Source organism: Rattus rattus, chromosome 16, assembly GCF_011064425.1.
Source record: "Rattus rattus isolate New Zealand chromosome 16, Rrattus_CSIRO_v1, whole genome shotgun sequence".
NCBI classification, from domain to species: Eukaryota; Metazoa; Chordata; class Mammalia; order Rodentia; family Muridae; genus Rattus; species Rattus rattus.
In genome coordinates this window covers 39,140,173-39,157,619 of record NC_046169.1, presented here as the reverse complement: position 1 = coordinate 39,157,619, position 17,447 = coordinate 39,140,173, and the positions used below count along the sequence as shown (strand labels likewise).

General features: G+C 51.2%; 1 protein-coding gene, 1 long non-coding RNA gene and 1 other non-coding gene across 4 annotated transcripts in view; 2 read left to right on the top strand and 1 right to left on the bottom strand.

The window, feature by feature from the left end:
• The window catches only part of Ankrd13a (ankyrin repeat domain 13A), a 29,901-nt gene extending 22,027 nt beyond the window's left edge, over window positions 1-7,874 (top strand). Inside the window, exons 9-15 of one of the 2 annotated variants that reach the window (XM_032886422.1) lie at window positions 725-786; window positions 1,357-1,487; window positions 2,099-2,256; window positions 2,601-2,711; window positions 3,454-3,614; window positions 5,241-5,308; window positions 5,938-7,874. In XM_032886422.1, the coding sequence (XP_032742313.1) occupies window positions 725-786; window positions 1,357-1,487; window positions 2,099-2,256; window positions 2,601-2,711; window positions 3,454-3,614; window positions 5,241-5,308; window positions 5,938-6,133 (887 nt within the window). In that variant the 3' untranslated portion in view covers window positions 6,134-7,874. Of the gene's footprint in view, window positions 1-724; window positions 787-1,353; window positions 1,488-2,098; window positions 2,257-2,600; window positions 2,712-3,453; window positions 3,615-5,240; window positions 5,309-5,937 lie in introns of both variants that reach the window. The other variant, XM_032886421.1, reaches the window with a different exon arrangement.
• Window positions 7,875-9,834: 1,960 nt separating this feature from the next.
• LOC116885613 lies at window positions 9,835-14,745 on the bottom strand. The gene is made up of 2 exons (XR_004386026.1): window positions 14,463-14,745; window positions 9,835-10,911 (listed from the first exon to the last, which is right to left on the bottom strand). It is a non-coding gene; the product is annotated as an uncharacterized LOC116885613 (long non-coding RNA).
• Window positions 14,746-16,760: 2,015 nt separating this feature from the next.
• Window positions 16,761-16,881, top strand: LOC116886011. The gene has a single exon (XR_004386080.1). It is a non-coding gene; the product is annotated as a small nucleolar RNA SNORA26 (small nucleolar RNA).
• The last annotated feature ends 566 nt before the right edge of the window (window positions 16,882-17,447 follow it).

Genomic DNA, 17,447 nt, shown 5'->3' with positions numbered 1-17,447 from the left:
TGACTCATTGGAGGAGTTTCTCATGTTGGTTTCAGTTGTAATTAAAGCCACTCTCGAGGGCTTCTTTGTTACCTTGTCAGGGACAACAGCTGTAAGGTTCAGCAGCAGCAGCAATGGCTATCAAGAAGATACTGGGAATCCCATCATCAGGATGAGTGACTTTGCTGCCATTATAGTGACGAGATTTTCATGCCAGCTCTGGGCCGAATCCCTGTGGATCTGTGGTTACTATATATAGGCTTTGCGAGCTCTGTGGCCTCATGACGATGTCCCTGCAGTAGGCCTCTTTGCTGTGTAGTATGATGGAGCTGGTGCTGGGCCGGCCACTGAGAGGAGGAGATGAGTTGCCGCGTGCACACATTTGGAAAGCGCAGGAAGTTACAATTGGCCGCTAACTGCCACTGCTCCCGGTGAGCAGTTGGCTGGCAGTGGGGACCCAACTCACTCCGAGGTTCACCAGGTGCCACAGCTGTGCTGCCTGAATTCTTGTGTTTTTTGCATTTTCCTCATTGGCCTGTGTTAATCACATGTAACAGTGGGCTCCGTGGTGAGCTCTTGGTCCCTCCAGGTTAAGGCTCCTAATGACAAGGTAATGAGAACCTCGCCTTTGAGGGTGGTTTTTCTCTCCCCACCTACAAATGGAATCCCTACTGTAGGTAGCTTGGATCAGGACCTGGCAATCGCTGTGAGGGAACTGACTCTGTTGAACTTTCCTCCTCTCTAGAGGACCGGAATCCACTGGAGTCTCTGCTCGGAACTGTGGAACATCAGTTTGGTGCTCAAGGGGTGAGTTGAAGACAGGGTGTTTGGGTAGCTAAATGAAAAGATTGCCCCTCTCCTGTTTGTGATGGCGGTTGCTGGGTCCTGAGTAGGTCACATGACTTGGACAGGCTCACAAAGCTCCCAAGAGCTCCTGGGAGAGAACTGGATGAATGAAACTTGGAAAAGTCCAGGTTTTGGAGGAAGGGCAGGTCCTGGAAACGGGCTCTTTCTCTCTCTGATAAACAAGGGTCCTCTGAGCGTGGTTCTTAAGCCAGGCTGCCTTTATTCTGCAACATGGCTCCTTACCCCAACTAACCAAGCATCTGGGTCGATAATGTCACTAGGGGTCAAGAGATGCAGCTTCCTTTGCAGCGTTGAAGCTGCAGACGTGAACGCCAAGTCCCCTAAATCACTCATGAGGGGCCTTCTCCAGCAGGACACAAAGACAGGGAAAGGGCATGAGCTCAAACTGTTGGGCCTGTTTCTGCCGGCTCCCGTCAGACCTGCCTGCTCTTTGTGTACTCTGCTCTTTGTGAAGCTGTAGTAGGCTTTAAGGTCGGGCAGTCTTGACTCTCCTTAGTTTCGGATCAGCAGGACCTCACTACGGAGTGTGCCACTGTGAACAACCCCACCGCCATCACGCCCGACGAGTACTTTGATGAAGACTTTGATCTGAAAGACCGGGACATTGGAAGACCAAAGGAGCTGACGATTAGAACACAGAAGTAAGTGTGAGACCCGGATGCATCTTGCGTCTTCTGTGGTTTGCTGATTCCTTGCCCCTTTCCTTTTAAAGTAATGTTGAGGTTCTCTCTGTCTCTCTTTTTAAAAGATTGATTTATTTATTATATATAAGTACACTGTGGCTGTCCTCAGACACACCAGAAGAGGGCATCAGATCCCATTACAGATGGTTGTGAGCCACCATGTGGTTGCTGGGAATTGAACTCAAGACCTCTGGAAGAGCAGTCAGTGCTCCTAACCTCTGAGCCATCTCTCCAGCCCATTGTTGAGGTTCTTAATCTGGCAAAAACCGACAGTCAGTGGCTCCCTGCCTTTGTCATAGAGGATAGAGATGGCGGAGCTCTTATGTGTGTGTGCAGTGTGTGAGTGTGTGTCTGTGTGTCTGTGTGCGTGCACATGCGCACACGCATGTGTTTACTGCCAGTAGAATCTAGCTGATGAATTGAATGCGGTCAGGAGGTTGGCTGCACGGGTAGGCAGCAAATGCAGGCCTTTCTCCTCCCTAGTCCGAGCTGAGGGATGATGAGGAGGTGGGGTTGGGAGCGTGGTGTGTGCTCAGCCTTCTGAGTGGCAGGGGCCTGTCGACCTGCAGGTTTAAAGCTACCCTGTGGATGTGCGAGGAGTTCCCACTCTCCCTCGTGGAGCAGGTCATCCCCATCATTGACCTCATGGCTCGCACCAGCGCTCACTTTGCAAGATTGAGAGATTTCATCAAATTGGACTTCCCTCCTGGATTCCCCGTCAAAATAGGTTCGGTTAAATATGACTGAGGGACTTTTAATCATCTGCATTCCCCGGTCCTCCCCAGCTGCTCACCCCCGACCCCCGGTCCTCCCCAGCTGCTCACCCCCGGCCCCTAGATCACTGCTAAACGACAGCATTAGACACTCAGATCTCTTGATACATAGGCACGCTTTAGGGGTTGGAGTAGTGCAGACAGTGCTGCTTGGGTCATTTCGTGACGCCTGACTCCTGCCTTCCCTGTGTCCGACTCTCAGTTCCCCATCTGTGGATGATGAAGCATGCCCTGCATGGGGGTAGCAGATGATTACAGCTCTCAGTGAGGCCTACTAATAAAAGCTTTTATTGGTCAGAAATCCCCTTATTCCACGTCTTAAACGCGAGGATTACGTTCGGAAATGTTAATGGCTGCAGCACTGCTGAAGAGAGGCAGAGCGTGGAAGGGACCCAGGCCGAGTGTGCAGGTAAAGCGGGAAGGCTGAGACTGTAAAATCATGTTTTGAATACTAAACATTCTGAAATGAAGCAAATCTGGGTTGCAGAAGAGGAGAGTTTAGATGCAGGGGAAAACAGCTTGGATGATGGAGGACGGGGTGGGGCTATGCTCTGGCCATGGTCTCAGGACTCTGTTTCCTTCCTTATGATCATATGTTACTTTTCCACCAAGAAAAACCAAAGAACAAAGGCTGTTGTTGCTGTGAATTTTACTGTCCTGATTCTCCCTTTAAAGTCTCCAAGGAGCAAACTGATGATGAAGACTTTACCTGGCTTCTTTGTTTCACCTTTTATTGTCTGGTCCCACTTAGCTAAGGCCCTGGGGGCGGAGCCGTGTAGCCCTGGGGGCGGGGCCAGGAGCCTCCCCTGCTGTCAAGCTCAGCTCTGCTCACACTCTCTGCCCCGCCCCTCCACGCCCCACCCTCAGCCCTTGGGTTCTTTGTTACTGGTTTTGTTCCTTTTGGTTTGAAATGTTTTTTAGGCTGAGTGCAGCAGCTCCTGCTGTAACCCAATGTGTGGAGGTCGAGGCAGGAGGGGCTTTTGAGTCCAGGAGTAAGACAGTCTGTAGTTAGAGGCAGTTTGAGTTTGAGCCAGCCTGGGCTATGTTTTGAATTTTAGGCCAGCCTGAGTTATACAGACACTGTCTCAAAAGCAACTCATCTGAACGGGTTGTAATGAATGGAGACCTGGACAGCTGCCTTTGTGTTTCAGCTTCTGATGCCACGAACTTCGAGGTTGACCAGTCTGTATTTGAAATCCCTGAATCCTATCACGTTCAAGACAATGGCAGAAACGTGCACCTGCAAGACGAGGACTACGAGATCATGCAGTTCGCCATCCAGCAGAGCCTGCTGGAGTCCAGCAGGAGCCAGGTGGGACGTCAGCGGGGCGGGGCTGACGCCTCCCTCACCCCCAGCTTCAGGAGTTTCTCACTTAGAACACTCGCTCTGCGTGACGTGCTTGGAATGTTCACAGCGTTTGCGTGGGTCATTTCACAAGGCTTGCTACCTAAGAGACCTGTCCACATCGCCCCTGTTGGCACCGTTTGTACGGTGTCTTCAGACAGGCTTCCTGTCGAGTTTACCAGTGTAGCTGCTGTCTTGTCAGGGGTGTGTGCTTTATTCGTGGTCTTGTAGCTCTGACATTAACGTTTGTAAAGTAGTCTCAGTTACGGGGGTGATGTGGACTTTGATCCCCAAAGCGTCGGGTGTGCGCAGGCTCAGTCAAGGGTGTGAGGGATTGGAAGCTTAGGCTTGAGGTCTTCTCATTTTAAGGAGTCTCCTTAAACTCTTCCTGCTTATCAAGCAAGGTCAGAAGGAGGTAGAGTTATGCCTCCTTCCTCCATACCCCAACCGCTTGAAACAGCCTGAATATTGAGGACACCCTAGCTGTCCCCTCCCTCCTGTGGCTTCTGGTGCTGTTGCTCATCTATTTCTGGTGTGTGGTCTCTGCTCTCTGCTGCTCCTAGCTTGGGCAGAGGTCAGCATTGACATGGGGACAGAGAAAAAGGAAACCCTGGAGTGTAAACACTGTCTTTTCCTCTGAGGCAGGGTCATGTGGTCTACAATGGCCGTGTGTCCTGGGCTTTTGTTGTCCATCTGTTGGTCATTCGTTTCTTCTTTCTTCCTGCCGCCCACTCAGCAGAATATGTAGAGTCTGCTGGGGATTCCTGGTGAGATAGCCCCTGCTCAGTTGGAGCCTCAGAGCTGTGAGCACAGTGTCCTCATGCCACAGCTTTCTGGGGCTTGAGTGGTCAGAGCCCCTTGCCCTTGGAGCCCCACCCGCTTGCTCGCTTCCTTCATTCCTCCCTTCATTCCTTGCCCACTTCCGTCACAGACCCATTCCAGAGTCATTAATAAAAGCGAGTGTTTATAGGTGCTTTTTTCCTGCATGTGTGCCTGTGCCTGGTGCTGGATCCCCTGAGCTGGAGTTAGACATGGTTGTGAGCTGTCATGTGCATGCTGGGAACCAAATCTGGGCTCTGGAAAGCAGACTCTGCTCTTAACCACTGAGCCATCTTTCCAGCCCTCGTTTTTTTGGGTGGGGGGTGTTCAGTTTTTGGCAGCTTAGGCTGCCTGCTCTGCTGTCAGTGCTTCCTCTCTGTGCAAACGAGCTTCTCCTTGCTCTCCCGCCGTAAAGACCCTGGTACGTGTAAGTTCCGACGACAACAATAGCCAGAGTCTAGGGCAACCGATAGCAACTATGTCTTCTTAGTTTGTCTTCAAAGCTTGCCGGGTCTCGGTTGGTTGAATGTTGCCTGAGGCTAATGGTTCTTACTAGACTGGAACTATGTAAAGTCTGAGGAGGTGGTGGCCTTGAATCCAGGGTAACAGCGGATGCCCCGTGCCACATGTTAGAAAAGTGTATAGCCTGACAGTGCTGTCAGTCACTGTCCGAGGCCAGCCGTAAACACCGAGAGTCTGGTTCTCACTGCATTCATGTCGGTTTGGCAATCGTTCCGTCTATGAGGTGTTTATACCCATTGTTTGTTTTGGCAGGATCTTTCAGGACCAGCTTCAAATGGAGGGGTCAGCCATGCCCACAGTTATGAAGCCCAGTATGAGAGGTAACTGATGGGGCTTCTCATGGTGTGGTTCTTGTCACCCCTGGGTTGGCACAGGCACTTGGTACAGGGGCACCTGCGTGGTTTGTGTAAAATCTCAGCAGGAGATTTGAAGAGTCAGCTCTCCTGGCTTCTTTCATTGTGGCCGCTCATTAAACCAGCTCTGAACTGAGCGAGGGGCACTGAGTGCTGGCTGGAGCTCGGGTTAGGAGTGCTCGCAGCAAAGCGTCGGGTAAATGTGTTCTGATTGGCTTGGTCTTCTGTGACTGTGTGACTGCAGGTCTGTCTGAGCAAGGACATACAGTGTTAACATTGGCGGGCAGGAGCAATGGAAATGGCTGGATTCCTTCCCTTTGGGGGAATGACAGTCATTCCTCCTCCTTCCTGTGTGGTGGGCATCTGTGAGCACTATAGGTCAAACACCTCAGCTTTGCTTACAGACCAAGTTCCGTTCACAGCCTTGTGCTGGGTGATGCTGGGTCACGGGGGAGGGGGCGGGGGGGGCGGGGCAGCAACGCCACCTCAGGAGTGCTTGGCACAGTGCACCCTTAGTGGCCAGTAAGAAATAAATGTAGCTACTGTCCCCGCCTGCCTCCAAGATAGGAATGACCGTCTCCCGCTTTCCACCCCAGGGCCATCCAGGAGAGTCTCCTAACTAACATGGAAGGCCGGTGCCCGGGTGGCCTCAGTGACTCCAGCCGTTTCGATAGCGACCTGCGGCTGGCCATGGAGCTGTCTGCCAAAGAACTGGCAGAACAGGAGCTAAGGCTCCAGGAGGAAGAGGCGGAACTCCAGCAAGTCTTACAGCTGTCACTCACTGAGAAGTAGACATTTCGTGCAGGGCTGCAGAGCAGAGGCTCTGGGAGCAGGGAGTGCTGTGCCAGTGAGAAGGACCGAGGGCAGAGGGCCACACTTCCTGCAGACAGCAGCCGCCCTTCCCTTATGTAGAGGTGCAGGACCAGGGACTCCCCAGAGTGGAGAAGCGGGCATCGGCAGAGCCCCCGTCTCCACGCCGAGGGGAGGGGAGCACCGTCACCTTCCATTCGCTGTCCTGCCTGGCAGGTCACATTTTTACTACCAGCTTTAGACAGAAATGCTGAGCCTGCAGGCTAGTAGACGCATCTTAGTCAGAAATGACAAGCTACTGCGGAGTCAGGGTGCTCTTTCCACAGGACAGCAGCCATTGTGGAGTGGGTCAGAGCCGGAGGCGTCCCTTCCTGTTCACCAAAGAAACGGGTTCTGCTGACCTCTTAGTTGTCCTTCCTGTAGGGTTCCTACCGCATCGCCATCGTACGGCCCCATCTCCACCTTGTTCCACGCCTTTCACCCCAGCCAAGCGGATATGTATCGGCTCTAGTTTAGATTATGGCTATTTGCATCTAATTAAGATAGATGACCACGGATGTTGCCTTAGCCTTAAAAATTACTAACCGTGTTAAGCCACCTCACTCCACACACTTGAGGACCTGATTTGAAATCTGTAAAGGCAGTTCCTTTGGGAGCAGCATCCTCCAGGCTAAACCAAAGGCAGCTAGCTAATCCTGTCCTTGGAGGAGCAGCTAGGGGGACCCGGGGCTGGGTTCTCAGAGCGCACAAGCTGGCCAAACCACTGGACGAGCCGAGCTAGTGTGTTCTGTGCCTGCTCCAGGCCGGACTTCCAGTGGGGAGAGCCAGCTGCACGGCCTGGCTTCACAGAGGGGACAGGATAGACCTGAAGCCAGAAAGGGAGCAAACATGGAGAAGAGGCTCTTCATCCAAAAGGGAAAAATGACGACTCCACACTGCTTTTTAGAGTTCAAATCAACATCTTTCTGGAAAAAATATATTTTTTAACAGAATCTTTTTATTATTTTTAAAAGATATAAAACTGACTACTCCCATTAGTAGCAATACAAGGTTATGCATTTTAACCAGACTTTCTCAGGCCTCTTTTGGATACCTTTAGTAGTTAACTATTTTGTCTAACCCTCCTGTAAATACCTATTGCGTAACAGACCAACCCTGGGGAGTACAGGCAAGGGCACCTTGCACCTCCCCCGGCGCAGGCATTCACCCCCATGAGGCTGTGCTGATCCCGTGGTAAGACAGTACCCTCCTCTGTTCTGTGTCTGTTTCCTGTTATGCTTCTTTGGGGATAGGAAGAGAACCCACCATTCCCAGGAATGTCTGTCTGATACAGTCAGTGTTGCCAGTAAAATGTTCTGAGACACAAAGGATTGTTGAGTTTGATTCCTCATGGCCTTTTTTGTCATGGTCTGACCAGAATCCCCTCCCTGCACACAGGCCACCATGGGAACATTTGTTCCATACACAGGTTGGTGGTCTGCTCGCTTGACATCTGCAGAGACACAAAGGGAGTCGCGGCTCTGCCAAGCGTACTCACTGAGGGGGATTCTAGGTAGCCTCTGCGTCTGTATTCCGTCGCTCTGCTCTCCTGGAATCTGTGACTGTTCCCAGAAGCCACTTAAAACGGGACTCAGCATCACATCGACGTGTCGCAGCTTTTCCCATGTTCTCTCTCAAAACACCAATAAATCCGCTTCCATAAAGGGTGCTCAGTGTCCCGACAGCCGGAGTCCTGTCTCTTCCGTGTCCTCCAGTCACTGCGTCGCCAGAACACACACTTCCTGTTCACAGAGCAGCACGCACACACCCCTTCCCTGTCCTGCACGAGCGCCTTCCCAGCCTCAAATCTCATGGACAGACGGAAATAAGCGAGGAGGGTGGGGCCACTTGGATCCTTGCCGTCCTCGGCACTGCAGACTCACTCCCAGCCGTACCCCTTCACTAAACAGACTCAACTCCTTGAAGCTAGGGTGCTGGGGGCTGCTTTTAAGGCATTCAGGTGAAAATCTGGGCCTTAAAAGGAAACAGGTAGCTGGTGACGAACAATGTCAGGGCTCCGATGTGGGCGTCGGTGTTCTCTGGGGAGCAAGAATGTGGAAGAACACCCCCCTTTGAAGGCATGAGGTACAGCCCATGCAACGAGCAGTTCACCAAGATTCCAGTTCCCTGGCTAGCTGAAACTGAGCTCTACCTGTACACAGGGCTGGCACAAAGTGTAGCAGGAAGGAAAAGCAGGCTTTGAATGGTGACAGGACAAAGCAGGCAGAAGCCTCAGGCGCCTCCTGACCACAACAGCAGGAAGAGACAGATGGGACTACAAACTAGGTGACTCTGGGACCGTGAGTGAGTGCTGGAGACCACAGTGCTGCCTAGACCTCAGTCTAGAAACAGGTGTGGGTTTAGGATTGGCATCCAGATGGAAACTGTGACTGTGCTCCCAGTCCCCAGACCTCAAGCAGCACCCGTGTGTGGTGTAGACTGGTCACATGTTCGACTGGCCACACAGGTAATGTCTGGGGAAGGTTTGGCTAAGGGGCCTTGCCCTGCACCTCTGAGTTCCCTCTCTCTGTAGCCCTGGTTGGCCAGGAACTCTTCAGAGACCCACCCACCTCTGCCTCAGGAGTGCTAGGACTAAAGGTGTGCAGCACCAGGCCTGGCAATTCCTTTATTCTTTTAAATACTTACCTTTAGTTGCCTGTATCCGAGGAGGGAAGGGGACACATGAGCGCTCTGGCCTTAAGCCGGGGGTGGGGCTGCAGGTGACCACAGGCTGCCTGATGCGGGCGCTGGGAAGAGGAGGGTCCTCAGGAAGAGCAATGCATGCCCTTAGCCGAGCCATCTCTCCAGCCCCACAGTTTCTATTCCTGAGCTTGCATTTCTGGTCTAATTCTTTGCCCTGGGACACAAGAGCCTGGAAAAGTTGAGCCAAGTGCCCCTGGGACCTGACCCATGTCTGGCTGGTCTACCAAGCAATGGACAAGTATTAGGGTTTATAGGTTTGGAAAAGCTTCAGCGTTTCCTTTTAAAAACCAACAAGTATCACAGTAGCCTGTCAACACAGAATGGTCTGGAAGCGGGGTGACCATGTCCTGCTGGGGAGGACGGTCTTGCCATGCCTCCTACATTTCAGTATTTTATACCACCGACTTCAGAGCACCAGTGTTACTGCTAATAAGGAAACAAGCACCAGAGAGGTTAGCTGGCCTTGGAACAAACTGCAGGCCTGTTCTGCCCCGGCTGGCTCTGGCTCTCAGCTCTACTATTTAACAAACTATTTTAAACTCCACTACTCAGGTCTTCCTTAAACAAATCAGGCCAGATTCATACTTTCATATCTCTCTCTCTCTCTCTCTCCCCCCCCCCTCTCTCTCACACACACACACACACACACACACACACACACACACACACACACACACACACACGCACATGCAAACACAGGTGCATTAGTGCCTTGGGGTTTTAAGGATTTTATGTAGTGAGTGTTTGCCTTTTGGAAGTCAGTGCACCACATGAATGCTGGGTGCCTGAAGTCAGAAGACGGCATCCGATCCTCTGGTGCTGGGAACCAAAGCTGGGTTCTCTAAAAAGGCACCGAGTGCTCTAACCACAGAGACCTCTCTAGCCCGGCTCCTGCATCCCACACACTCGGGGACGTAAGGAGACACAGGACAGCAGACAGATTTCTCTCCGATTTAACTGACATTTAATGGCTCAGGTTACAATTTCCAGACGTGACCCCACAGTGAGGTGCTGTGCACATCAGTGCAGGCTAAGTTAAAACACAAGAAGATCAGTGCTGTGTTTGAGGGGAATCCACTATTAAGCATAACAACAACTTCACAGCAAATTAAAATAAATACTCATAACCTCTAACAATGGGACGTACCCACAGGGGAAATCTAGTTCAGTAGCAGCACTCGAAAAGCAGACAGTCTTGTAAACACAGCAGCTTGAACAGGGGACACATGGCTGAACCCTCTACACTAGGGAGAAAGGGAGACCGGCTCAGGCTGCCACCCCGAGCCTTCCAGGCCAAGGGGGACACACGGTCACAGACCTCAGACTCAACTCTGGCTGGGCGCCAAGGCTGCAAGGAATGATGACTAAGTTCCCCAAATCAGCAATGCATGCAACCAGGGTATTCGAGGGCAGCTCAGCAGAATAAGAGACGTGGTGTGCTTTATGTTTATGTATTCCTGTGTAGAGCCCAGAGAACAACCCATGGAACTGGCCTCTCCTCCCATTGGGCGAGTTCCAGGAATCAAAATCCGCCTCGATGGCAGGTGCCCTGCTGAACCATCTTGCTGGCCCCCGTGTGTGATTGACACACTGTGACAGAAAGGCTGAAAGCAGGGGAGGTCTACGTGTTAGGTCTTCCTCTTACTAGTTCAAGCATTAGTGATTAGTTCTCAGTGTGGTTCTTCTTTGCGATGGACAAGTCTTTACGAGGAACCTTAGAGCTTTGGGCTTAACTTTTAACCAATGCACCAAACAGAAGGGAAGAGATCAGTAGCCAATAGCTGACGTGAGGGAAACAGTTACTTCTAGAGGCTTCCTCACCCTGAAGCATTTACCACCTGCCCAGAAGTTCTGATTCCACCGTCTCCAGTGGCCCATGTGCAACACGACTTCTGTCCCAGAAACCTGGAGCAGGGCTTCCTTGTGTGGCCATCACCGTCGACGAATGGGCTTGTAGACACAGAACGCCATAAGGACCACCGTCACCAGCAGGATGCTAAAGACGGTTCCCATCAACACTGCAAAGGGAAAACAAGTTACCTCGTGGAGGCTCAGGGTTCCACGATTTATCCAACTGCGACTCACACCGAGGGTACTTACTACACAGGGTGCCAGGAAGTAGCCATGAACGGGCACTCGTTCAAGTCACCCCACAGATACGGGAAAGTAAGCGTGAGCATTCTTCATCCAGCCCTGTGCCGGGGGAAGAACCGGGAGGGGAGGAGGCACCTGAGGAAACAGCACACTGAGCTCCTTCTGAGAGACAACTCAGGTGGCCAGGGCAGTCCCAGGGCTCAGCAAAGGGAGGGTCCTGAGGCCAGGACAAGCCCAGCACGTGCACAAGCAGATGAGCATCGTGGAGAACCAATGCATGCAGGACCTGGCAGACAACAAAGGAACGTGCACTGGCTGCCCACCGAATTTATTTTTGTATGTCGTATATGTGCACGGCACAGGCATGTGTGTGTGCAAGCGTACACCCCTGTACACCCATGTGCAGGGCCTACACAAGACATCAGATCTCTTCCTCCTCTGCTCCATGACTTGATGCCTTCGGAGAGAATCTCCCATGGGACCCGAGGCTTGCTGTTTCCGTCTGGGCTGGCTGGGCAGCCAGAAAGTTCCTTGTCATGTGCACCTTTGTATGTGGGTGTCAGGGACTTGAACTCAGGTCCTCGGGCTTGCAGGCTGAGCACTCTTACTGAGGCATCTTCTAGGCCCAATCCCCACTAAATACCAAGAAAGGCCTTTGGAAGGCTGCGAAGACCACCCAATCTGGTTGGTTGGGAAAAAAAGATCCTCTAGCTTCTGTTCCGAGAACATCTCATTATGGAAGATGACAGAGCCAGGGAGCCCAGCCTCATCTTTAAAACCTGAAGATTTGACAGATGAGCCAGTTCAGGCGCTAGCTGAACCCTGAGAAGGTCTTCTCACCAAAACAGAAACAACTTTACAAAACTGCTTTAAAAAAATACAAAGCCAACAAACGTCTTCTAAATCTTATTTTTTTCTCAGTGTCTGTGCATACAAGGGGATCAGACTGATTAAACTCGGGTCACTGGGACAGCAGCAAGGGCCTTTACCTGCTGTGCCACCTCTGGCTCAACTTCCTGTGTGTGTGCATGTGCGTGTGTGTGTGTGTGTGTGTGTGTGTGTGTGTGTGCGTGTGCGTGTGCGTGGTGAAACATTTGGGTGTCCTGTAAGTGCATATATGCCATGTTTGTACAGGTGCCTGCAGAGACCAGAAAGGTCCCTGGAACTAGAATTACAGGCAGTTGTGAGCCACCAGAGTGGGTGCTGGGAACCAAAGTCAGGTCCTCTGAAAAAGCAGAAAGTGTTAGTAAGTTCCAAGCCATCTCTCCAGGCCCCAACTCTGTGTGTGTGTGTGTGTGTGTGTGTGTGTGTGTGTGTGTGTGTGTGTGTGTGTGTGTGTGTGTGTGTGTTTTAAAAACTTTTATGTGTGGGATGTTTTGCCTGCACGTATGTCTTTGTACCACATGGGTGCCAGGTGCCTGGTGCCTGCAGAGGTCTCAAGAAGGGGTCAGATTCCCTGGGACTACAGTTTCAAAAAGTTTAGGCTGGCACGTGGGTGCCAGAAATCAAGGCCCAGTCCTCTATAAGAGGGGCTGATGCTCTTAACTGCTGAGCCGTGTCTCTCCAGTGCCCACTGTGCTTCTGAGAGTAAAGTTCCCATCTAAAATATCCAATGTGTAATGGGAGAAGTGGGGCCTACAGGTGACCACTGAGCCTGGTGGCCCAGGCCTTAAGGACCCGATGACATCAATAACCAGCCACTGACCTTAATGGACAGCAGCAGTCTTCCGAGACATTCCAAACACTGTGACCTTCAATAAGCAAATTTATAAACATTTAGCTCTGACTACGTGGGCCCATGCCAGGTTCCACTGTGGTGGTTCTGATCGAGTTGCCCTTCCTCTGAACAAGACCGGAGTACTCTCCAGGCAGTCATCTTAGAGCCTCTGTGCCTGCCCCACTCCCTCCCCCATCTCTCCCTCTTAGCCTGGTCGTTATACAGGAAGGTTCTTCTTTTCCTGGTGACAGTGAGAGAGGACAAACATGACAGAGCACGCCCCGACTCCAAAAGGTCGGATGTCATTATAGGACCTTTATGGATGCTGCAGCCAGGACCACCTGGCAAACGTCTCCCCAGGTCTGCATCTGGGTGTGTTTTTGTTTCCCAAGATGGGGTTTCTCTGCGCAGACCTGCTGTCCTGAAGAGGCTGGCCTTGAACTCACAGAGACCCACCTGCCTCTGCCTCCCAAATGCTGGGATTAAAGGTCTGCCCTGGGGGCTGGAGAGATGGCTCAGAGGTTAAGAGCACGGACTGCTCTTCCAGAGGTCCTGACTTCAAACCCCAGCAACTATATGGTGGTTCACAACCATCTGTCATGGGATCTGATGCCCTCTTTTGGTGTGTCTGAAGTCAGCTACAGTGTACTTATGATCAATCAATCAATCTTTTTTTTTTTTTAAAGACAATTTTAGACCACCCTATGGTCACTTCCCATCACTGACCCTCATGTTCTAAATCAATAAACTGGAACAAGTGGAAACCCAGTTAAAAGAATTCCTTTAAGCCCAACTATAGATTACCTTCAAACACTTCACTTCTCATCAAAACAGGCAGCACTCTGGGTGGCAGGTGTGTCTGCATCCAAAGGGTAAAGGAGACTGCCCCCTACCTCCCCTCTCAAGAAAATAAATCACTTGATCCAAGATGTCAGTAGTATCAAGGGTGATAAACCCAGCTCTAAAGGGAAATCCATGAGAGCCACCCAGTGGAATGCTGGATAGGTACCAAGTTAGTGGCCAAAACACAGAAGGAACCAGGCAGACTGGAGACAATCCAGAAATGATAGCAGGTAGTCACTTACATCACGGAAGGGAGGGCTGAGACAGGACAGACAGATTCACTGTGAAGTCTACCCAGCTAAGGTCCTCTTACTGCCATGCACTCATTTGTGAATGTGTGCGTGTGTGTAACAGATACCCCCTAAAGCTCTTTCAAGCCCCCACAAACCCCAGGTTCAAGTACTGACACTCACCACTTCCTACCCGAGTATCCCTGAGTAAAACAACTTTACCTCTGGGCTTCGTTTTCCTTTTCTCTAGAATGGGGCTGGAATCTCTACTTTTCTCATTAGCCCTACATATATATAAACAGATATGAGCAAAACACCTGGTGTGCACGAAATGCTAAAACTTGTCAATTACAAACGCCATCACAGAGAACCGGGCCCATTTCAAAGGACGAGGATGCAGGATGAGCCCGGCTGCCTAGCCTTAACCCACAGAGCGCGACAGGAGAGCACAAACCCGGGTCTTCAGCTTCCAGTTCCAGCAGGTGCCGCCAGCACACAGGGAGAGAGCGCTGGTTCCCAAGCCTGGGGCTGACAGCAGGAAAAGCGGCTTCGCGAGGACTAGCAGCCCAGGTCTGGTACCGCTCCACGCCCGGCCCGAGCCCCGCCCGAGCCCCGCCCGCGCCCCGCACAAGCTCCCCGCGCCGGGATCTGTCTGCAAACCCGCACCCCGAGCCGCCCCGCTCACCCAGGTTCTGCCCCCGCAGCACCGTGTAGGGCCGGCTTCGCTCCGGCGGCACCCCAGGGCTCGGGGCCTCGGCCCGTCCCAGCAGGAGGCTGCAGAGCGCGGCACACAACCGCAGCCACCCCGCGCGCAGCATCTCTGCAGCCCGCACCGCACGGAGCGGGCGGACGCCGCTTCCGCCGCAAGCCCCGCCCCTAAACGCTGCCTTTGAGCGGCCAGCCCACTCTGCTCGCGTGGTTGCCACGGAAACAGGACGGGGCGAGAGGGGACAGGACAAGGTTCCGCCAATCCGGAGTGGTCCCCGCTTAATACTCCGACTTCCGGGGCGAAATCGTGGTTCCGCGCCGAAGGTTCCACCCGCACGGCAAGCGCTCGTGTCAGCCTTCCCTGTGGAAGGCTTTGCTTTTCACAGTCGTGTGTTTTCGAATTAAGTCGTCCCCACAGTCCGGAGAAACGGACACCGTGATCCCATTTTACACACGCCTTCTCTTGGAACCCGTATCCTCAACATTTCTAAATTTGAAGTTTCCTTCCCCCTTCTCAAAATAAACCCACCCTACCCAGAGCCCCTCCCAATCTTAGCGCCTTAGGCCTAAAACCATTTGACGAATTTAACGCTTATTTTCCTATTAAAGCAACAGCAACTGGGCAATGGTGTTGCACGCTTTAAATCCCAGAATTCAGGAGGCAGAGGCAAGTGGATTTCTGTGAGTTCGAGGCTAGCCTGGTCTACAGTGCGTGTTCCAAGACAGCCAGGGCGTCACAGAGAAACCCTGTCTGGAAAACAAAAGCAAACGGACCAATAAGTAAATAAATAAATTAAAAAAAAAATTCTACTCTAGCATGTAAAATCGCCCCAGGGCCGTGATTTTAGTTTTGAAGCCTATAATGTTGAACGAATATGAATGTTCACTGAATGAGGAGGAAGGTAAACTTAGTTAACCTTAAGTGTTAGGGCCACTTGTGAGACACATGAGAACCATGCTCCATGCTCCGTCTGCGTTTTCTCTTCCTTTCTCCTCTCCCTCTTCTCTTCTCCCATCCTCTACCCAACTTCAGGTTCAGAACGTGCAACCTCAGCTACCACTGTTTCCAACATTCTATGTCACTTTCCCTGTAGCCACTTACACGAGGCCTCACAGAGGGGCTGTTGTCAGCAGTACAAAAGAGAAAAGTGCATAGCTGGCTGTAAGCACGCTTTTCATGAGAAGTCTGCTGTGATCGGTACAGACACCCCCTCTTCTGGCTGGATGAGTAGACTGTTTAGCTCACTGGGAGATGCTCCCCTGGGCTCCTTTGGTGCGGCCATCCCAGCACTACCTGTACTGTTTCTTCTGTGGGTGTTTGTCTCCAACTGAACTGGAAAGTGTGTGAAGGCAGAGACAACGTCCGAAGTGCTCAAACACACACGAAGCAATATTTTCCAGACATTTGGGGGGAGTGGGTACGGATAAGACTGATGGAGAAAAGTATTTATCTAAAAGGGTCGAGGAAGAAAAGCGAAGGGATGGAGAACGGCCTTCTGCTCCACTGATTAACTTGACGTTTGTCGTGCTGGCTCATTTTATGTCAACTCAACACAAGATATAGTCACCGGAGAGACGGGAGCTTCAACTGAGAAAATGCTCTAACTGTTGGGGATTTTCCCAATCAGTGATGGATGGGGGAGGGCCCTGCCCATTGTGGGTGGAGCCATCCCTAAGCAGGTAGTCCTGGATTCTATAAGAACGCAGGCTGAGCAAGCCGTAAGTTGCAAGCCAGGAAGCAGCATCCCTCCATGGCCTCTGCATCAGCTCCTGCTTCCAGACTCCTGCTGGGTTTGGGTTCCCGTACTGACCTTGAGAGAGACCTTGTTCAATGATGAACAGTGATATGGAAGTATAAACCAAATAAACCCTTTCTTCCTAGATATAACCAAATGCCCCTGGGTCTTTGATGCTCTTTGAGAGCTTGCCTTCAGCATCCTCAGATACGTTCCCTCACTGTAACATTCCTCCAGTCACCATGATGGCACGAAGCAGGAGACCTCCACAGTCTTTGCCAGACAATTCTTCTGGAAAACCTAAGATTCCATTCTTGAGAAGTTAAAATGACTCAGAAGGAACATCGGATCACACATCTGAGAGCAGTTTGTGTAACTGGATCGAAAAGTCTATTAGGGTTGCAGGACGCTGAGTTAAGATTTAATTTCAGACAAGTAAAGAATATTTAATATAAATACACCCCCAAATAGTAGGGGGCTCTAATATGCACAGTGCACAATAATATATGTATTAAAATGTCAAGTTGGAGCCCTTTCCTGTGCCCTTTTAAGGTTGTTGTGGTACTTTAAGAGGCTAACACAGAAGGGTAAAGGAATTCTCCATAAAACCCAGAGAGGAAAACTACACCTCCTCTTTGGATCCTGTCTGGAGTCACAGATGAAAAAAAATGTCAAGATGAAACCCATTCTTTTAAAACAGACTTTAAAATTTTTGTTTTATTTCTTAAATATTTAAATTTTATCTATTTATCTTGTTTCCTTTTGAGACAGAGTTTCTCTGTGTACCCTGCCTCTTGGAACTGACTCTGTAGATCAGGCTGACCCTGAACTCAGAGATCTGCCTGCCTCTACCTCTCAAGTGCTGGGATTAAAGACATACAGCACCCCACCACCACAGAGCTTACTTTCTTCTTACTTATATGGGCATTTTTCAAGCATGTATGTCTGTGTATCATATACCTGCAGTGCTCATAGAGGCCAGAAGAGGGCGCGGGATCATTTGGAACTGGAGTTACAGACAGTTGTTAGCCGCTGTGTGGGTTCTAGGAACTGAATCTGGGTCCTCTGGAAGAGAGGTCCATGCTGAGCCATCATTCCAGCACCCGTGTGTGTGTGTGTGTGTGTGTGTGTGAGAGAGAGAGAGAGAGAGAGAGAGAGAGAGAGAGAGAGAGAGACAGAGACAGAGACAGAGACAGAGACAGAGACAGAGAGAGACAGAGAGAGAC